General features: G+C 40.8%; 1 protein-coding gene across 4 annotated transcripts in view; it reads left to right on the top strand.

Annotated features, from left to right (window-relative positions):
* Positions 1-10,959: 10,959 nt before the first annotated feature.
* Positions 10,960-22,828, top strand: part of pdxdc1 (pyridoxal-dependent decarboxylase domain containing 1) — a 67,980-nt gene continuing 56,111 nt past the window's right edge. For all 4 annotated transcript variants that reach the window (XM_086000785.1, XM_086000783.1, XM_086000784.1 and 1 more), the window contains exons 1-3: positions 10,960-11,147; positions 19,207-19,280; positions 21,184-21,252. In XM_086000785.1, coding sequence (XP_085856911.1) covers positions 11,127-11,147; positions 19,207-19,280; positions 21,184-21,252 — 164 coding nt within the window. In that variant the 5' untranslated portion in view covers positions 10,960-11,126. The remainder of the gene's footprint in view (positions 11,148-19,206; positions 19,281-21,183; positions 21,253-22,828) is intronic.

The following is a 22,828-nucleotide window of genomic DNA, read 5'->3' as shown; positions in this document are numbered from 1 at the left end:
TCACTGAATTATGGTCACTGTCACCAAAGTGCTCACCTACTAACACTTCTACCACTTGCTTTAACGATGTGCTAAGTTAATTACTTCTAAACAACCTCTCTCATGCAGAAAATTAACTATCACAAGTGTGGAGTCTCATTCCTTCAGGTGTTAATTGTTGTTGGAGATTAAAAAATATAACATTTAAAATGTAACTTTTATTTTTACTTTTGCTTTCTTTCTCTTTTTCTCTCTCTCTTAATCCAATCTTTCTTTCCCAATCTTTCTTTTTCAGTACCTGATTTGGCCTTGAATTCACCCACTCTAATTTACACTCCTTCTCAGTCCATGCGCTGTTTATTTCTCAATCCTTCAATCTAATTAGTTAAGGGGATACACAGTTGCTTGCCCTGTTCAGTCAGATCCCAGATGCCCTGTTTCCCTCACTGCGATGTTATCAGCTCGCACTTTCAGCAACTGCGGCACAAAATATCATTGTGATTAAATGGGCATGGGAACTCTAAATAACGGCAAATGCCGTCCGTCGTTACTACAGCAAATTATGGCCCATTATGTAAAGTTCCTTTTTTTAAAAAACAACCTATATGCCAACCATTGGTGTATCATGTCCATGTTTTGGAAACAGTGTCTGCATTTGTGGCCAGAAATCAACATTGCTCCTGGCTCAAGCTCACATCACTGTCTCCCAGCACAGACTCTCACTACCATTTCCAGCTCCTCCACTCACCAACATTCCTGGCTGCTACCTGATGGCCCTGTTGGATGGAACTCTGTTGCACACAGTGGTAGGAATTCTCATGATAGTTCAGTGTGTTCCATCCTCCACAGCAGTAACGTCAGCAGAACAGCAGTGAGGGAGGAAGGGTGCTAGCTACATGAGAAGGGAGTGCCAACCTGAACTGGCAGAGAGGACTACACCAGCCTGATCTGAGGTTGAGGGGGGATGAAGAGTACTTGCTTGAATTGAGGGGGGAAAGAGTGCCAGCATGAAAAGAAGGGGGAGAAGGGTGCCTCCTTGAACTAATAGGAGGAGGAATGTGCTGGCATGGAGAGAGGAGGAGTGTGCTGGCATGGAGATAAGGAGAGGGGAGAAGTGCCATTTTGATTTACGGGGTGGGGGGGGAAGAAAGAGTAGCAGTGTGAACTGGGAGGCTGCAAGAGTGTGTTGGATTTAGCTGCAAGTCTCCTATAAGAGCTCATCAATAGGTCCCATAGCTGCTGGACACAGAATTTGTAATAGTACATATCTACAATCTGTAAAAAGATTGTTACAGTTATTGCATCCGGGCCTTTCCAAGCACCTTTCCTATCGATAATTTATTGAAGGTAATCCCTTAAACTAGTGTGTGTTCATTGTTAAATTAATTCCCTATAAGAATATTAGAACCTAAGAAATAGACGCAGGAGTAGGCCATTCGGCCCCTTGAGCCGGTTCCGCCATTCAATAAGATCATGGCTGATCTTCTACCTCAACTCCACTTTCCTGCACTATCCCCATATCGCTTGATTCCCTTAATATCCAAAAATCTATCGATCTCTGTCTTGAATATACTCAATGACTGAGCCTCCACAGCCCTCTGGGGTAGAGAATTCCAAAGAATCACCACCCTCTGAGTGAAGAAATTTCCCTCACCTCAGTCCTAAATGGCCGACCCCTTATTCTGAGACTGTGATCCCCTGGTTCTTGTTATTATGTTCATAAATAAATAGACGTTTTCATTATGAACAGCTAGCTTGAGCTAGTCATTTATTCAGCCATGTGGACTAGTGTACAGGCATCCATCTTGACTACTGCCTTGTGGGTAGCCCACTACTAAACATACAGCTCCACCTAGTGTACCATTCTAGAATGACATGTTACTGATCATTACATCCCCCTTCCTTAGAGGTTAAACAAAATCAATATCAATCAATCATAACGACATAAACATCTTCACAACAGTCAACACATTTTCAAAGCTTTACTTTATGAACTCTAAGCTTTTCATTCTTTTATTATAGTTTTCTTTGTACTCAAAGATTAAGTCTATCAGGCTTTTTTACTTCACGTGTGGATCTTCTCAGCACAGGTAAGTCTGATGTGTTTTCATGAGAGCCTGTATGTGTGTTTGTGTTAGATTGTTCTGGTGGTGAGTGACAAGATTCAGTTGCGGCATTGTCATCGGTTTGCTCTTGGATAGTTTCTTGTGTTTTCAGGAAGGAATGGTGGTTCCTCCTGAGAATCTGTCCTTCCTCAGTTCTAATGGTGTATGACCTTGGTCCTACTTCCTCAAGAACTGTAGCTTTCCTGTTTCATGCATCTGGATCCTCAATCCTGACAACATCATCCCTTGTCAATGGTTTCAGAGTTTTGGATGACTTGTCATAGTGTGATTTCTGTTTCAGCTTTAACAGTTGAAGTCTCTGTCTCAGTTCCTTACTCTGCTTTTCTTTTGCACAGCAGGGTAGCGTGGTGTGCAACTTGCGACCCATTAGGAGTTCAGCAGGTGAAGAACCAGAGTCTAAAGGCGAGGCTCGGTAGCTCAGCAGGGCAAGATAAGGATCAGACTTTCTTTCTGTTGCTTTCTTCAGTAGCTGTTTGAGAACTTGAACACCTTTCTCTGCCTTACCATTCGACTGAGCATACAGAGGACTGGATGTGATGTGTTGAAAGTCATAATGTGCTGCAAACTGTTGCCACTCCTTACAGTTGAAGCATGGACCATTGTCGCTAACGGCAATCCTGGGAATTCCATGTCTGGCGAAGATGGATTTAACATGCATTATGACACTGCTTACTGATGTGCTTGAGAGCAGCGCCATCTCAGGATAGTTAGAATAGTAGTCAATCACTATTAGATAGTCTTTACCATTCAAATGAAAGAGGTCCATACCAACCTTTTGCCATGGTGCTGTTGGTAAGTCAGCTACTATCATTGGTTCCTTTGCTTGTTTGTTTTGGTGTTTCTGACATGTCTCACATATGCCTATCATGTTCTCAATGTCCTTATTTATGCCAGGCCAATAAATAATGTCTCTTGCTCTCCTTTTGCATTTTTCAATTCCGAGGTGTCCCTCATGAATCCTTTTGAGCATGTCTTGATGTAGAGCCTGTGGAATGACTATTCTGTTCTGTTTTAGTAATAGTCCACTTGCGACACTTAACTCTGACCTGATGTGATAGTACTTTGGACAGGAACCTTTTGGCCAACCATGATGAATGTTCTCTATTACTGTTTGTAACACTGTATCTTTTACTGTTTCTTCTGCTATTTGCTTTGATTTTGTGTCTGACAAATCTTTGCAGCTTCATCATGAGTCGTTGAATCCTTGGAGACATTTCATTCAGATTTTTTTTAATGATGGCAACCAATGGGCAGTGGTCTGTCTCAACTGTGAAGGTGGGAAGTCCATATATGTAGCCATGGAACTTTTCTAGTCCAACTACCAAGCCTAGACATTCCTTTTCAATCTGGGCGTATCGACACTCAGAATCAGTCATAGACCTGGAGGCATAGGCAACAGGCTTCCAATCTTCACCCTCTACTTGTAGCAAGACCGCACCTAGGCCATCTTTTGATGCATCCGTTGACACTTTGATTCTCTTTGTTGGGTCAAAGAAGGTGAGTACAGGTGTGGTTGTCAGCACTGTTTTGAGGTTCATCCACTCTTGTTCATGTCTTTCAGTCCATGCGAACTCATTTATTTTATGTAGCAGGTCTCGCAGACAGGCTGTCTTGGCTGACAAGTTAGGAATGAACTTTCCAATGAAGGTTATCGTCCCCATGATGCGTAGCACTCCTTTTTTGTCAGTGGGTCGGAGCATGTTGAGTATGGCATTTACTTTTTCCATATCTGGCTCTATTCCTTTACCAGATAGACTATCTCCTAGGAAAGTGACTTCCTGGACGCCAAACTGACACTTGGCTTTGTTGAGCTTCAGTCCATTCCGGCGTATGCTCCATAGCACTTTAGTCAGTCTCTCATTGTGTTCTTTCAGTGTGGAGCCCCAGATGATGATGTCATCAACATAGAACCGAACTCCTTCCAGACCTTCAATTATGTGTTCCATCGCTCTATGAAAGATTTCAGATGCAGATAATATCCCGAAAGGCATTCTGAGGAAACAATACCTGCAAAATGGTGTGTTGAAGGTACAGTATTTGGTGCTCTCTTCATCCAGTTTTAGTTGCCAAAATCCTTGTAAGGCATCGAGCTTTGTGAAGTATCTGGCACCTGACATTTCACTGGTGATTTCTTCTCGCTTGGGAATCTGGTAGTGTTCACGTTTTATGTTTGCATTTAAGTCCTTTGGATCCATGCATACTCTTAGATCATTGTTCTTTTTCTTTACACATACCATGGAGTTAACCCAGTCTGTTGGCTCTTCGACTTTCCTGATGACTCCTAGTGTGGTCATTCTGTCCAGTTCTTTCTTGAGCCAGTCACGCAGGGGTGCTGGAACTCTCCGTGGAACATGTACCACTGGCTGAGCATCCTCCTTTAGCTGGATCTTGTAAGTGAATGGTAGAACTCCAAATCCTTTGAACACTTCCTGGAAATTACTCACTACAGAATCCACCGAGTCATCTGGTCTACTTATGGCACAGTTTATACGGTAGACTCTCTTGACCAGTTCTAAGTCCTCACAAGCTTTGTCACCCAGTAGTGAATCAAGTCCTTCAGCCACAACAGAAAACATGAGATGATGCACTTTGTCTTTGACTGTCACTTTAAGTCTGCATACACCTAAGCTATCTATTTTCTGTCCATTATAGTTCTTCAGTAGTACTGACTTTTTCTGTATTTTGGGCTTTTCTTTCATATTTTTAATGTCACTCATACTGATTAAGTTTGCTTTTGCCCCAGTGTCTAGTTTCAATGTAACTAATGCTCCATTTACCTGCAGTGGCATCATCCATTTGTCCTCTTTTACTGCATTAACTTTATGTTCAGCATTGTCCATTCCTGAGGGCTGCACATTTTCTGTATCCTTTTCTATATTGTCACATGACACCATTCCTACAAAAAATGTCTCACTTAAATCAGTGTCCTCAATCACATTGACTTGTTGCCCTTTCTTTGTTTTTACTTTTGAAAAGCATTGTTTGGCAAAGTGATTCTTTCCATTACATTTTGTGCACATTTTCCCAAACGCTGGGCATTGTCTTGACTGGTGCTGCTAACCACAGCGTTTACAATTAAAAATTCCATCCTCCGATTTCTTTGCATTTCTGTTCTGCCCATGTTTCTTCCCCTCGTAGGACACAGCACCGACAGCAGCACAGTCACTCATTACAGTCGCATCATTATTAATTTCACTGAAAATCTTTGCGTGCTGCCGAGCTAGCTCACTGGCATGGCATATTTTCACAGCATCCTCCAATGTTAGTTCGGTTTCTCTCAACAAACGTTCCCTGACCTTTTTATCATGAATACCAAACACAATCTGGTCACGAATCATGGATGATTTCAGTTCAGAGAAATTACATGTCTGTGCTTTCAGTTTCAGATCGGTCACAAAGCTATCAAAAGTCTCATTTTGCTGCTGTGTCCATGAATGGAACACGTACCTCTCATAGGTCTCGGTCTTTTTGGGAGAACAATGTGTATCAAACTTCTTTAGCACATCGTCCATTTTTTCTCTGTCCTCCTCTTGATCAAATACAAATGTATTAAATACCTCTATTGCCTGCGGGCCTGCAACCGTGAGCAGTAACGCTATTTTCCTTGCATCTGGTGTCGTACCGAACCCGATGGCGGCAATGTAGAGTTCGAATTGTTGTTTGAAAGACCGCCAATTGCAGTCGACATTCCCCGTGAGTTTCAAACTCTCCGGTGGCTTCAAATTCTCCATGTCGCGTTTCACAATATTTAGCAGATATTACCAATCCTGGTACCATGTTATGTTCATAAATAAATAGACGTTTTCATTATGAACAGCTAGCTTGAGCTAGTCATTTATTCAGCCATGTGGACTAGTGTACAGGCATCCTTGTGGGTAGCCCACTAGTAAACATACAGCTCCACCTAGTATACCATTCTAGAATGACATGTTACTGATCATTACAGTTCTGGACTCCCCAGCCAGGGGAAACATCCTCCCTGCATGTACCCTGTCAAGCCGTGTAAGAATTTTGTATGTTTCAACGAGATCACCTCTCATTCTTCTAAACTCTAGAGAATATAGGCCCAGTCTACTCAATCTCTCCTCATAGGACAATCCCCCCATCCCAGGAACCAGTCTGGTGAACCTTCATTGCACTCCCTCTATGGCAAGTACATCCTTCCTTAGGTAAGGAGACCAAAACTGTACACAATACTCCAGGTGTGGTCTCACCAGGGCCCTGGTTATAATTGCAGTAAGACGTCTTTACTCTTATACTCAAATCCTCTTGTAATAAAGGCCAACATGCCATTTGCTTTCCTAATTGCTTGCTGTACCTGCATGTCCCTCTGAACACCAACATTTCCCAATCTCTCACCATTTAAAAAATACTCTGCTTTTCTATTTTTCCTACCAAAGTGGCTAACTTCATATTTCTCCACATTATATTCCATTTGCCATGTTCTTGTCCACTCACTTAGCCTGTCTATATCCCCATGAAGCCTCTTTGCATCCTCCTCACAACTTACATTCCCACCCAGCTTTGTATCATCAGCAAACTTGGATATATTACATTTGGTCCCCTCATCCAAATCATTGATGTAGATTGTGAATAGCTGAGGCCCAAGCACTGATCCTTGTGGTACTCCACTAGTTACATCCTGCCAACCCGAAAATGACCCACTTATTCCTACTCTCTGTTTTCTGTCCATTAACCAATTCTCAATCCATGCTAGTATATTACCCCCAATTCCACGAGCCCTAATTTTGTTTAATAGCCTCTTGTGTGGCACCTTATCGAATGCCTTCTGAAAATCCAAATACACCACATCCACTGGTTCCCCCTTATCTATTCTGCTAGTTATATTTCACCTTATACTAAAAAAATTTAAACGTTAGTTACTTAAAAAGTTAAAGTAACAATAGTCCAATGTTATATAAGGAAAGAAAATTATATAACGAGTAATGTAATTAAGAGATTTTAATATCAATACAAAAATAGATTTTGCATATAACACATTAAAAAAAAAGTTAACATTTAATGTTGCAGACTAAAGTATAGCTGAGAAGACCACAGAAGTTTCTTCTCATGAATTTTTTGATTAAATGTATCGGGATGAACATTTTATAATATCAAGAGTCCTTTTGATACTAGAGTGCAAAATTATACCTGCACAATGCTAGAAAACAAATTGTCTGAGCCTGTAATTGCAGACCAAATCTCCAAGATAAAAACAGAAAATGCTGGAAATACTCAGCAGGAAGGGAGAAGGGTGCTAGCATGAACTGAGGAGGGAGTGCCAGCCTGAACTGGTGGAGAGGCCTATGCCAGCCTCATCTGAGGGTGAGGGGGGAGAAGAGTACTTACTTGAATTGAGGGGTTGAGTGCCAGCATAAATAGAAGGGGGAGAAGGGTGCCACCTTGAACTAGTAGGAGGAGAAGTGTGCTGGCATGGAGAGAGGAAGTATAGTGAACAATGAGGAGGCACTTTACAGCCTTCTGGACTCAACATCGAGTTCAATAATTTCAGACCATAACTTCTGCCCCTATCATTTTTTTTCTCTCTCTCACATGGCAGCTGTCAATCATTTTGCCATTGCCATTTACACTTCATCTAGAGTCATCTTTTGTTTCTTAACTTGTCCCATTACCATCTCCTTTTGCCTTGCACCATCATCCCTTTTGTCTCTTAATCTCTCCTGCCTTCCATCCTATCACAGACCTTCCCTTTTGTTTTTTCCTCCCCTCCCCCCTCTCCCTGCCCCTACACTTGTATAAATACCTGTTACATCTCCAACTTTTTCCAGTTCTGACGAAGGGTCATCGACCTGAAACGTTAACTCTGTTTCTCTCTCTACAGATGCTGTCTGGCCTGCTGAGTATTTCCAGCATTTTCTGTTTTTATTTCAGATTCCCAGCATCCGCAGTATTTTGCTTTTGTATTAGTGAGGAGGATAGTGATAGACTTCAAGAGGACAAAGACAGGCTGGTGGAATGGGCAGACATGCGTCACATGAAATTTAATGCTGAGAAGTGCGAATTGATACATTTTGGTAAGAAGAACGAGGAGAGGCAATATAAACAAAAGGGTACAATTCTAAAGGGAGTGCATGAACAGAGAGTCTTGGGGGTATATGTCCACAAATTGTTGAAAGTGGCAGGGCATGTTGAGAAAGTGGTTAAAAAAGCATACGGGCTCCTGGGCTTCATAAATAGAGGCATAGAGTACAAAAGCAAGGAAGATATGATGAACCTTTATAAAACACTGGTTCAGCCTCAACTGAGGTATTGTGTCCAATTCTGGGCACTGCACTTTAGGAAAGATGTGAAGACCTTAGATAGGGTGCAGAAAAGATTTACAAGAATGGCTCCAGGGATGAGGGACTTCAGTTACATAAGAAATAGGAGCAGGAGTAGGCCATTCGGCCCTTCGAGCCTGCTCTGCTGTTCAATGAGATCATGGCTGATCTTCTGCCTCAACTCCATTCACCGGCCCTATCGCCATATCCCTTGATGCCTTTACTAGTCAGAAATCTATCGACTTCTGTTTTGAATATACCCAATGACTGAGCCTCCACAGCCCTCTGGGGTAGAGAATTCCAAAAATTCATCACCCTCTGTGTGAAGAAATTTCTTTTCATCTCAGTCCTGAATGGCCTACCCTTTATCCTGAGGCTGTGGCCCCTGGTTCTAGACTCCCCAGCCAAGGGAAACATTATCCCAGCATCCACCCTATCAAGCCCTGTAATAATTTTGTATGCTTCAATGAGATCCCCTCTCATTCTTCTGAATTCAAGAGAATACAGGCCTAGTTTACTTAATCTCTTCTCATTCGACAGTCCCACCATCCCAGGAATCAATCTTGTGAACCTTTGTTGCACCCCCTCTATGACAAGTATATCCTTCCTTAGGTAAGGAGACCAAAATTGTACACAGTACTCCAGGTGTGGTCTCACCAAGGCCCTATATAATTGGAGTAAGACTTCTTTACTCCTGTACTCAAACCCTCTTGTAATAAAGGCCAGCATACCATTTGCCTTCCTAATGGCTTGCTGCATCTGCACATTGTGGAAATTGACATTATACTTAGCATGCTGGGTAGAATAAAATGGCCAAGTAAAAGAACAAACTTGCTTAGGTTGTAGCTAAAGCAAGAAAAAGTAAATGTGTCACAACGTGTCCAGGACCAAGAGATCTTTCATAATACCCACCCACATTGAGGATGTGATAACAGCTATAATTGACTCACTAGCACAAGGGAGGCATAAGGCTATAGAATAGATAAACTATTAATGATTGTCACTAGACAGAGAAGCAAAACTATTGAGTAAGCTAATCATCTTGGTAACAAGATGATCAGACATGGGTAAGTAAATACATTTTGGTAACAAGATTCAGACAGAACCTCCTGACAGAATATATGATTAACTAACCTTGTCTGGAGATATTTCTGTCCTGCTGACCTTTTGATTGTCCTTGTGCAAACTCTTAATTTGTTTAAAATGATACAATACCATTACACGTGATTTATGGAACGCTTGCTTGTTTGAGTGTATAAATATGCTGCATTCGCTGATGTCCTTTAGAGATGTTGGCCTAGCCTTTGTCCAGGCAGCTCTCTCCTTGTGCAAGTAAAAATTAAACGAACAATCTGACGGTACTGCTTATGTTTTAGAGTCTTACTCGGAGTCGAGATTTCGACAACATTCACTTTCAGTGACTCATGTACAAGGACACCCAGGTCCCTTTGAGCATCTGCATTCCCCAATATTTCACCATTTAGGAAATACTCTGCCTTTCTGTTTTTTCTACCAAAGTGGCTAACTTCACATTTATCCACATTATATTCCATCTGCCATGTTCTCGCCCACTCACTGAGCCTGTCGAGAGCCCCTTGAAGCCTCTTCACATCCTCTTCGCAACTGACACTGCCACCTAGCTTTGTATCATCAGCAAATTTGTAAATGTTACATTTCGTCCCCTCATCCAAATCATTGATATAGATTGTGAATAGCTGGGGCCCAAGCACCGATCCTTGCGGGACCCCACTAGTCACAGCCTGCCATCCTGAAAAAGACCCGTTTATCCCTACTCTTTGTTTTCTGTCTGTTAACCAACTGTCTGTCTGTCTGTTACGTGGATAGACTGGAGAAGCTGGGGTTGTTCTCCTTAGAGCAGAGAAGGTTGAGAGGAGATTTGATAGAGGTGTTCAAAATCATGAGGGGTCTAGACAGAGTAGATAGAGAGAAACTGTTCCCATTGGCGGAAGGGTCAAGAACCAGAGGACACAGATCTAAGGTGATTGGCAGAAGAACCAAAGGTGACATGAGGAAAAACTTTTTACTCAGCAAGTGGTTAGGATCTGGAATGCACTGCCTGAAAGGGTGGTGGAGGCAGATTCAATCGTGGCTTTCAAAAGGGAATTGGATAAGTACCTGAAGGAAAAAAAAATTGCAGAGCTACAGGGGAAAGGGTGGGGGAGTGGGACTAGCTGAAGTGCTTTTGCAGAGAGCCGGCACGGGCTCGATGGGCTGAATGGCCTCCTTCTGTGCTGTAACCATTCTATGATTCTAGGCCAGGCAGCATCTGTGGAGAGAGAGAAAAAAGAGTTAACGTTTCAGGTGGATGCCCTTTCCTCAGAACTGGAAGAAGTTTAGAGACGTAAGAGCAAGTACAGAAAGCAATGAAGGTAAAAGGGACAAACGGAAATCCCGTTGGAGAGAACAGCAGAACTTGCTCAAGGGTGGGGGGGGCATTGCTGGAGGAGAAGGAAGTGGCAGTGGCTTTGAAACACTGATGGAGCCAAAGTGTTGCTCTGGGCGGGCGGACAGTGATTGACAGGCGGGCCAGCCCGGGTGCGCGCGCAGCACCATTCCCTCGGGCAGGGCGCCTGGGAGCGTCACTCAGCTGCCAGCGTGGACACAGCGCTGATAGCGGAAGCGGGAGCCCGGCTGCCGGAGTGAGAAGGGCCGCCGCTGCACCCGCTGCTGGACACGGAGCGAAAACCAGGCCGTCTACCCTTTTAAAAAAATACAAAGCATGGAAACCTCCTTGGAGAAGGTACGGCGCCGGTCTGGGGTTTGATGTGACGGGAGAGAGCGGCGTGGCGCAGGCCAGGCCGACTGGGCCCTGTGCCCTGGGCCACCGATAGGGCCCAGGGACTGCAGGCCAGTGAGGCCAGCTAGCCTGTCACTGTCAGTCGGTCGTACCCCAACCTTGTATCTCGGTTCGTTATTTAACATTAAATGACAGTTCGTGCACCGGGACGCAATTTTTTTCAGCCCTTCATTTCCGGGTGGGGGAGAACTCGAGGGCCCACTTGAGGTGTTTGGGTTCTTGGTTAGTTTGTGATTAGCTGGTAGTAACGATGATATATATATTTAAAGCTCCCGCACTCCCAGCATCTCCCTTGCTCAAAGTCCCAGCTTTATTCTGTGCGTTTCTCAAATAAAACTGCAAAGGTCAGAGATCAAATAAAAACAACATGCTGGGAATACACAGCAGAGAAAAGACAGATTATGAATGTTTCAGGTGTAGATTCTTGGTCAGAACTGAAAACATTTTACACCCAAAATATGTGTAATATGCACTGAAGTATGCAGGGATAGTGTTAGGATAACGTGAATTGATAATTTTATGGGGAGCCTCTGTGTCCTTTGAAAGATTTATATTTTGGTTATAAACTGTTGCACTGTAAAGCGTGGGGTACACAGAAACCAGTGTGTATAGCAGAGATATCATAGTCTTAAGGTCCAATTATTCAAATAGGAAAACAGTCGTTCAGTGTTGGTTTGATACTGATTTTGACATCAGATTGTGCACTACTCCACATTACTAGTTTTCAAAATGAGTGGGGAAAGGGAATTAATTAATGTAGGATGTTTGCTATGCAGTATGTTAAACATGTATGAATAATAGATTTCTGGGGTTTCAAAGAAGTAAAAAATAACTGGATTTGGATAATGAGAAATACTTTTTAGAGATTTGTATTCTTGGAGTTTTTTTTAGGCTGCATTTGTACTGTACTTACCAGTCTGAGAGGTAGCTGGAGAATCAATTCAAGCCTGACTGTTCTTTCTTTACACTGTCTGGTTTAGGATTGACTCTTAGGACTAGGAGAGAGCTTGTGTACATATTTATAATTCATTTTAAATTTAATGATTCATTTTAAAATGTTTTGAAGCTTAGATGGAATTGGAGCATCCACACATTAAAAATTGTAAACAACTATTGTGTAACTTCATTAAGTGTCAAAGGGGTGGTGGTGCAAGGAACCCCAGATAACTTTAGGGCAGTGTTACACCTGGTTTAAAGGTTGCACACTATAACGAGATGTGAAAAGGCCTCCCTGAGGGGGTCCTGCATTGTTTTGGAATCTGATCAATACCTTAGTTATGCTGCCAAGTTTGATTTGAAAAAGCATTACAGAGAGTACAGTGGTGTATTTAGCTTGTAACATTTGGTTTTCATTTGAAGTAAAACTTTGAACATTTGTTTTAGGCTGGGAATGGCAGAATGAGCCATGTGGAAATTTGAGTTTTATTTCAACAGTCCTGCAATAACTTATTGTATTATCCTTCAATACATATATCCAGAAGAGAGCTGATTTAGTTATGCTTGTTTGACAAAAGGAAATATTTATATTGGACATTTTGTGAATACAGTGGTTTTTAAAACAAATTAAACCACTTGATTTATAAGTTTTAATACAGACTATTAATGTGGTGGGCACTTTAATATGCTCCATTATTTCAAGTAGCAACTCTTGTCTCTTTCCAGAGATGACTGACAATCTATTTTTAACGCATTTTAAAGATGATAATGTAGTGCATTGACAGGGCCTCAGCCTTAAATATTACTTAATTTAGTAATTATTCACAAAGCTAGGATGAGTTTTGATTTTCTCATGGTAAATGCTGAAACATGGAATTTGTTGCTCTAAACTTTGCTACTGTAAAGTAATCGGAGCCATGCTTACTGCTTTAATGTGTATGGATATGGTAGCCTTGTGATTATGGTATTAGACTATCAATCGTGAGTTCAGCTTCCTCCATGGCAAGTTGTCAGATGAATTCATTATCTCTGGTAACTTTGGGTTAGCATAACCATGAAAGCTGCCAGTTCCTTCATCGTTAAAAACCAAACTGGTTCCCTAATACCTTTCAGGGGAGGAAACCTGCTTGCCCTACCCAGTCTGGCTTATATGTAACACCGATCCCACATTATGTGGTTAACTCTTAATGCTCTCAGGGCAACTAGAGATGAGCAAAAAATACTGCCATGGCAGTGCTGCCCATATTTCAAGAACAAATAATTTTTTTAAAAACACGCCTCTAAGCACAAGTTATAATTTTCATAGTGGCCGCTGAATTTGAAGACTTATTTTTTTCTTTTAGTTAGTGAGATGAAGTTGTGAAGCTAAAATGTTAAGTAAGCTCTGTGTCATTGGAACAAGTTGCATTTTTGGCTGAAAGGTCTATTGATCAATTTCTGGCATTTGATCCAGTGTGGGGCTAGAAAGGAAGCTTGGTTCCTAGTAGCTGATGATTATAGTCTGCATTTTGGAAATATGACCTCCATTGGTGTATGTATTTCTGGGACTACATATATGTGATATAATAATTCAGCTGGAGCAACGCGCCACTTGGGAAAATTGTCATAATGCTTCTGCAGCACACCTTAATTCATGTACAGAATGATTAGCTATTTACAAACCCCTTGTTTCTTCAATGTCATAATGCTTCTGTCCATTACTTGACTGAGATGATCTGTTGCATCATATCTATATTATATCTATATATTATAAATGTATATACACACACATTAGTACAGTCAGAAAAACAGGAGGATTGGATTTTTCCTATTTTCCCCTTTTTCTGATTATACAAACATTTTGACGAAGGGCCCGCATCCAAAACACTAGCTTCTCTGTTCTATCCACAGATATCGACTGACCTATATATTTCCAGCATTTTCTGTCTTTATTTCAGATTTCCAGCATCTGCAGTATTTCATGTTTAACTGCTTTATCTTTTCTTCTGTGTTTTGTTCCCATTAAAAGCTGTATTTGGTCAAAACACTCTATAATTTACTTGTATTTCAGAATGTTGTTACACTCTAGTTCCTTCAGTCAAAACCTGCAGCTCAGACCAGGCCACAATGAACCCTCTTCTCATTCTCTCCCTGCCTCACAGCCCCAGCCACTATTCGATGTGCATACCTGGATGATTCATGTCTTGCCTTAGTCTAGCCTTTCTTTAACTGTTGGTGTGTTTTTGAAAACCTGCTGCATCTGATCTATTGGCTTAGAGTTAACCTCAAATTTTGGCTGTGTTGTTCTATAATAGTTTCAAATGTGTTCCAAACATGGTAATTCAAAAATACTCACTTGTGATGTGAAGAAAACATTTTAAAAATTTCATTTATGGAATTATTTTTTTCATAACAATCTTTGTCCCTGAGCTACAAAAGCTGGAGGCAACATGAATGTGCAGGTTGCAGAAGAATTATTGGAAAGTTAGTTATTATTGAACTTTCGCAGGTCTCTCTGCTGCATTGTAAAATAGTTTACAACAAATTAAAGACGATTATTGAGGGCTAGCGGGAGAAGTTACTTTATTGTAAATTACTTGTCCCTTTATGTTTCCTGTAAGAGCATTGCATGGTGGTAGTTATGCTTTATGGGTGGGTATACTTAGCAAGCACACACACCAGGAAGAGTGCTGAGAAAGAAGGGCAATGCAACGTAGGCAACACAACTCACATTGATGCACTGACCTGCTTTGTTGAAGTTTTTTAAAAAATAGGTTTGTCTTGATTGCACCGTGTCAGGAAGGCAAATATTTGAAATTTGAGAAGCTGGGTCAAGAGTTCCTCAGTTTTTAGCTGCCAACAATGTTGACTGTGTATGCACTTTGTAAGAAAAAATTTGGAGAGTCTCTGGTAACTTAAAACATGAAGAGTGAATATAAAGTCAAGCTGGTTATCAGCAGCTCTGTTGTACATTAATTGTGTATAAAATGTCCGTAGTAACTTCTAGAAAGAATATACGATTCAGTGTGTTTTACAACACGTTTCTCCTCTCTTTCCAAATAATGGTTGATTAGGCAACCTGTTTACTGTAAATTGGAGGATTCTGGAGTAGTTTCACAGATATTTTAAATAAAAATAGGTATACATTTGAATCCACATTACTTACCTTAACCATTACATGTTCCTAGTAACAGCGTACAATGAAGTCAAAATCTTCATTCGATTCTTGGGGCAGGTATTTATAAAGGAGGATTATATATGTTTTGAAATGTGCTGAAGGCCACAGTAAATAGCTTCTAATCAGAAACTTGGATTATTTCTGCACCTGACAGTGTTTAGTCTTGTAATCTAAAGGCAGTATTTCACTCACTAAAGATGGTTAAGAAGAATGATGGTGACTGCAGGTTGTTTCACTGGCTGACTTGAGCCCTGTTGTCACTATTTACGGCTTTCATCTGTCCAGACCTATGATGAATGCATAAATTTGGCAATTATTAGCTAATTTTCAGCTGCTATCAGGCACAGAAAATTCTATCTCTTTAAAGAAAATATATGTATTTAAAATATAACAACAGAAAATGCTGGCAACACTCAGCAGGTCAGGCAGCATCGAGGAGAGAGAAACAGAGTTAATGTTTCTTCGAGTCGGGGTCCCCTGCTGAGTGTTTCCAGCATTTTCTGTTGTTTCAGATTTCCAGAATCCGCAGTATTTTGCTATTGTATATGTATTTAATAATGGATAGTTGCCTGCACTACACGCAGTTTACAACATAGAAATTTCCTCAATCTGCCTACTGTCCTTAATTCCAGAGTAGTATTAACAGAGACAATCGTACCATTCAGATCGGTTTCAGACACTGTTACATGGAGGATATTCAATAGTTTACAGTTGAGCATTCTTTTTATGCTACCAGGAAATTAAAAAAACATTAAATTCTGGAAGATCTTGGTTTTGACTACTGTGAATGGGAAATATGCTTTAAAAGTGACGTTTGAGCTCGGGAGCCCAGTCCGATTGGATAGTCTCACACTGATTAGAGTTTGACTAGAGTACTTGATTGGAGTATAACTCCAGTGTAGTGTCAAATCGTCTTTACAATATGCTCCTAATTTACCCGCTGGGAGCAGAGTTCTGCATATGATTATGAGGATACATGCACGGAGCTCTGCTGGACCTGATGTTTAAATTTCAGAAAGGCAGTATAAACGAGGCACTAATGGCTGCAAATTAATATTGCGGCTATCAATCTGAGACGGGTGGCTTCAGTGTAACAGCACTTCAAAAAATTTAGTACGTAGGCATAGAAAGTCAGACATTGTATATGTTAAGCAGATGAGAAATGATTGAATAGCAAACTTTTACTCAATGATGTTTACCCTCACTTAAATGGTGTAAGTTGTGTTTCTTTGTAACACTTTGCACACTGCTTGACAGCAAAGAACACTGCAGTGCCTTTAATAATGTAGGAGAGGCTTAGCCTATTTTTCTGCATTAGGATCAACTGACAACATTAAGGCCAAACTTTGTGTTGTCACTAGGGTTATTTAGCGTATAAATACCCTCTTAGAAAAAATATCCCACTTAAGCCAGTACATTTTAATACATGGTTTGTGTTATATTTTTAATTCTTCACCTCAAATTCCTCCGATCACTTCCACCATCAGTACGTCACATGTTAGGTAACTCTCCAGACACTATCCATGTTTGGAAACTTCAAATGTATAACTGTACTTGGTTATTTTTCACAGTTCAAGTGGACAGAGTATGAAAATTTCACACCTATTGTGGTTACTGAAATCCTAGTGAAAAAAACATTCCTACCATTGTGTGGAAATTTCACCCACCACTAATACTGAAAGTTATCGGCAACACTGTCAGCTAAGTTTGAGAGTGGAATGTTTAGCCAGTCAGCATTTTGACCCGGAATTTGGGTTAAGAATAACGGTGCTCACCGTTATTGTGGAGTAAACTGGACAGCAGCTTCCGGAGTACACACATGTGCAGTTAAATGCGGAAATCCAGAAGTTGCGGGCCGAGTTACCCTGCTCCTCCACAAGCTGCGCTGTAACAATATCTCGCCGATAGACTCGGCATTGAAATCCATGTAAAGGTGTAAAGTTGCTTTACTTACCGACTAAATGCGGCAGAAAAAGTTAGGGCTGGTGCATTCAGATGTAATTGAATTTTTAATGCCATGATAAGTCATAATTACTGTCAAACAACCTCTCTGGCACTGAAAATTTAATTTACAAGTGTGGAGTCTCATTCCTTCAGGATTGAATTGGTGTTGCAGATTTAAAAATATATTTTTTTTACTTTTTCTATCTGTCTCTTATTTCTCTCTCAATCCCATCTTTCCCTCTTTATTTTGCTTTCTGTACATGATTTAAATCTAATTTATACTTCCTGGTTTAGGCATTCGTGGCTCAGTGAGGATTTAAATCTAATCAGACTTCCCGGTTTAGACATCCGTGGTTCAGTGAGAATTTTTTAGTCTGATTGGTTGAAGAGCATGCCCTGCTCTCTCACGCCACAGATCTCCTGTAGAGGGCGTCATGTCGGATCAGATGCCCGATGACTGCAAGTCGCCGCTGAAAAGCCCACAAAAAGGCAGTGGGCAGCTGTCGGGGAAGTGGACAGCGAGCACCGTTCCTTCGCCGCTGACCGCAAAATCTGGGCCGTTGTATTTCAAATACTCAAATTTTAAAAAAAGTTCAAAAATCTTTTAAAAAATATTACTGTGTTTTGTGGAATTGCTGCTACAGCATCCTGCAATGTTGCAATCTTTAATTGGAATTCAGTAAAACCCCACCTAGTTATATATGTGAACAATGCCTGTTGCATGTAAATGTCACATTGAAACTGTACTTTAGTATATCAATTTGCATACTGTTTATATAGACATCTTATTTTACAACACCAAATGTTCCCACATGATGCCCATTGTGTTAACTATTTCATGATCTACTGTTTTGTTTGTAACATGATTTTAAACTGTATTCAGAACTCGCTATATAAGTAGCATTATAGTGTATTGTTTTGAAAGGTCAAATTAATAGTTTAATTCTTAGTGCTTTTTTTTTTACTGACATAATTTTGTCGACTTCGTACTACGGCACTAGGTGCTACTGTAGGTGTTAAGAAGTTACGATTGAAAATTTCTTTAAGCTTTGTTTCTGTTATTGATTCATATGTTTATAGTAGCTTGTTATGACATTCATACTGCCCAGAGTATTGCAGGCATTGCACAAAACAAAATGGTAATGATCAAGCTGCCATTTAGGCAACATTTTTAAATCCAATTGATTTGATTGGGGTGAAGTGATAGTGTATAAGTTTGATTTTTTTTTTTAGTTGTTCCTTCACTTCCAATCTCAATTATAAGTTTAAGTCCATTTCAGCAGTAAGATTGTATTGTAAGATGATCAAATAACTATATATAGCATAGTCTGTGCATTCAAGGTGTGATTTTTGCCCTGCACTCTTTGTTTTGCCCTACCTACTGATGCCAGAATTTACTTTGGCTGGACTTATCTGAATACAGAGCACGGTGGCATAGTGGTTAGCACTGTTGCCGCACAGCGCCAGGGACCCGGGTTCAAATCCGGCCTCGGGTGACTGTCTGTGTGGAGTTTGCACATTCTCCCCGTGTTTGCGTGGGTTTTCTTCGGGTGCTCCGGTTTCCTCCCACAGTCCAAAGATGTGCAGGTTAGGTTGATTGGCCATGATAAAAATTGACCCTTAGTGTTAGGGGGGATTAAATACGTGGGTTACAGGGTTACAGGGTTATGGGGATAGGGCTTGGGTGGGATGGCTGTCGGTGTAGGGACCGGGTGCTAGGGTTTGGATGATCAGCCATGATCTCGTTGAATGGCGGAGCAGGCTCGAAGGACCGAATGGCCTACTCCTGCTCCTATCTTCTATGTTTCTATGACTTGTAGCAGTCGTACTAGGCGGGATACTGCAACAAACGCAATTCTTTCTCGAGCGTGACACTCCTACTAGATACATATTGGGGCCATTATGCTTCAATTAACTTCTGTACTTTGAAATATTCAAATATTTGTTTGCATTTTTATTTGACAGATGGTGGATCCCACTTTAGCTGAGATGGGGAAGAACCTCAATGAGGCTATGAAGATGTTGGAGGATACTCAGAGGTTAGTTTGTAATCTGTAGCACTTAAATAACTTCCTAAAAACTGAGCGCTTTTGAGTGGTTTAGGAGGAAAGAATGTGAATTTTCTTGCATGCAGGAAGGAAAGAGAAAAATTAATGTTGGAATTATTACCAGTCAGTGATTTGGGAACATGTCTACTCAATAACTTAAGGTTGCACAACCACATTATAAAACATATTTGTTGTAAATGTCTTCTCTCATAATAACTTTGGTTGTTTCTTACAATTGTCAAAACTTTGAAACATTCACATGTCCTATTCACCAGTTTCTGAGAAATCACCTCAGTAACTTCAGAACTCATTTTGGAATTTTGCCAAAATTTAAGCAATTTCCTCTGACTCTGTTACAGGAAAAGTTCTGATATCCGGCACCGACGGGACCGAGCTGCTGCCGATCTATCAAAACTTCCGGATAGACCAGCGCAAATGTTGAAGGATAGGAGGTTTTCATCTCCGTATCTGGCAACAAACACTGTTGCTTAGCAACAGCTTGTAAACACTCGGCCCGTACCTTGGAAGCGTCTCTGAAGCTGTTGCTAAGCTACAGAGACGTTTTCCAGAGCCTGACTGTTTTTATAAAAAAAAAAAAAAAAAAAATGCTAGGAGAAGAAAAAAAACCTAACCAAAACGGCTGCTGATTTCTGCCGTTAGATCGAGGTTGCCGGGCATACAACCTCCGGATAAACCAAAGTTTCCTGTACTTGGAGATATTGGGCCGAATTTTGCGATCCCCTACGGGTGCGTACGATGTGCGCATGCGCCTGTAGGGGCTGCGCAAGTTCCGGGTTTAGGCATGCGAAGGGCATGCACAGAAACCTGGCGCTTGTGATCTGTCAAGGATCTTCTTGACAGATGCTCCGCATCCCCAGGAAAAGGGCCTCTGGGTGGAGAATGGGTGGAGAATTGCACTATTTGCCCAACTTGTGCCCGCTGAAAGGCCTGCTTTTACCGGCATAAGATGTTTTTAAAAAATAGAAAAATAAAATGTTATCACTCACTTATACATTAGAAACCCTGCCCAATAAGGTAAGTTTATATGTAACCCCGTTAAAACATTTTAAAAAATTCAAAAAATTAAATTTTTGTTTAAAATATTTAATTAAATGCCATTTTAATTAATTTTATATATGTAATTTAAAAATTTTTTTATTTCATGTGTTCGTGTATTTTTTAAGTCATCCCCATTCATACTTATGACAGCTCCGTACGTATGGAAACCCCATAAGTATGAATGGGAATTCCCTTCTTTCATTGGTTGGGCCAGCCTACGTGATCCCAGGGGCGCATTTCTACCCGGAGAGGCCCAGGATCGCAAGCCTCCGTATCTCCCGGACCACCAGGTAAATGCGTAGATTTTTTGATGATCGGCGGCATCTGCCCGCCGGAAGCCTCCGATCGCAAATTCAGGCCCTGTATGTTCATTCTCCATCGTGTGTTTTATCCGTTAATTAAACTAAATACAGTTCACACATTTTTGAGAGCTGTGGTAATTGTGGGCTAGACTAAGCAGCTATGGAAAAAATTGATTGTGTCAAATGATCTTTAGTTTGACCGTTATGGAACTTGTGTTTTTAATATTTCAATAATGACAGCAAAAAATTAGAATAATACTTTAAATATTTGGTAATTGTTTTACAATGGTTATGACTTCATACACAGGACTAAAATGAAATATATAAAGTAACAACCACAGGTTACATCACCAGTTTATTGTAATTGAAATTATTTAAGCAGAGGTATCTTTTAAAACAGTTTTCAATAAAATTGGTAACTTAAATGTATCTTTTCAAATAACATTTTGTCTATGTAAGGTCAGTAGAGATGTCGCTGTTTTGCAAGGCATGATTCAAATTAGTGATGTCTTCAATTTTATTAATCAAATTAGGGAAGCAGATGAAGAGAGAGAGAAAAAGAAATATGCCAGAAAAGATATTCCTGGCCCATTGCAGGGCAGGTGAGTAATGCTGCAAATCAAGTTTGTGAAGGACCTTCATTATTTCTTGTGTGTATTTTTTCTTTTTTGCAGTGTATTCCCATTTTACTTCTAGTTTTATATACTGTGGTAATGTTATTGGAAACATAGTTAGTCTGCCAAATTCTGGATGTTAATTTTATTTGTGTTCTTTTGATGTGATTTCTAAATGGCTACAATTATCCCATACAGAGACTTTTTATTTTGAATTACATTTACTTGAACACCTACCATTGTTAAATTTAGTTATTTTAAGTTTGTTACATTCAGTATTGCCACCCTATTGCCTCATGAATCAGGAGACAAACTCTTAAAAAGTCATGAGATTTGGTATAGAAATCATGAGTTGCTATTTTTTCCCAAACCGAACTCTCGCTCACCTTTGCTCCCGAACAGGAAGCACATTCCGCGACTTTTGCTCCCAGACAGGAAACTCATTCCGCGACCTTTGCTCCCAGACAGAGAGCGCATTCTGCGACTTTTGCTCCCAGACAGGAAGCGCAATCCGCGACCTTTGCTCCCAGGCAGGAAGCACATTCCACGCCCTTTGCTCCCGGACAGGAAGCGCATTCCGCGATCTTCGCTCCCAGCGTATCAGCTGTCAATAACCGATTACTGACATCAGAACATAAGAAATAGGAGCAGGAGTAGGTGGATCGGTGGCCCCGCTGTCGTGTCACTCACAGGTCGGCCTCACTCTTCTTTTGAGCGTTACTCTTTCCGGAACACTGTCATTCTAATCTAGACTCTTCAATCACAGAAAACCGTCTATTTCTACCTATTCTTTCTAATCCCTTCATAATTTTAAACACTATAAAATCACCTCAATCTCCTCTGATCTATTATATTTCAGATGTCCAGCTCTTGTTGTCATTTCCCCCCCCATCCCCAAGTAGAAGGTTTAGTGACTTTCTGCACGGTTAAGAAATAAAGATGGAGCTTTCTGTAAGAATGAAGGGAAGGGAAACATTCAAATGTAACTAACCACTGAATTAAACACCAACGATCATACACAATTCAGCTTGCTTTTCACCACCATGCAAAATAGTCACTTAATTCAGGAAAAAAACCACTATTGAAACATAGCAGGAAGACAGTAATTGTCTGCAAAGCCTCCTACCTGGCCCATTGTCATACCTTCCATCGGAACGTGCTGCTGAAAAGGTTCGATACAATTCGACAGCCTCGGCCTTTCTCTGATTTGCACTTCTAATGTCCTTGTTGACAACACAATTGTCTATTGGGTAGTAATGATGTCAATCAAATCATTTGCCGCCACTTCCGGTAACAATTGTAATCTCCGACTACACGTGCGCCAATCTTAGACTGCCCTCAATCTGATACCGTTTGTAATCTCCATGATTGGTGAAACAGTGTCATCTCTCCTGTCAATGAGAGCAGATGTAGTGTAGGGGGCTAGGCGGTAGGCAGCAGGCTGAAGATTTTTTTTTGCTGGAGCTGAGAGGGCGGAGTTTAATAAAGTAGGGAAAAAAATCATGGCTTTTCAGAGTTGAATCGTGAGTTGGAGTAAATTTTCATTAAAAATCGCGTGTCTCAC

The sequence above is a fragment of the Somniosus microcephalus genome, chromosome 11 (genome assembly GCF_052327205.1).
Source record: "Somniosus microcephalus isolate GS21.2 chromosome 11, FLI_Smic_1.0, whole genome shotgun sequence".
NCBI classification, from domain to species: domain Eukaryota; kingdom Metazoa; phylum Chordata; class Chondrichthyes; order Squaliformes; family Somniosidae; genus Somniosus; species Somniosus microcephalus.
Note: the sequence above shows the minus strand (reverse complement) of the source record. Positions and strands in the feature narration are given on the sequence as shown.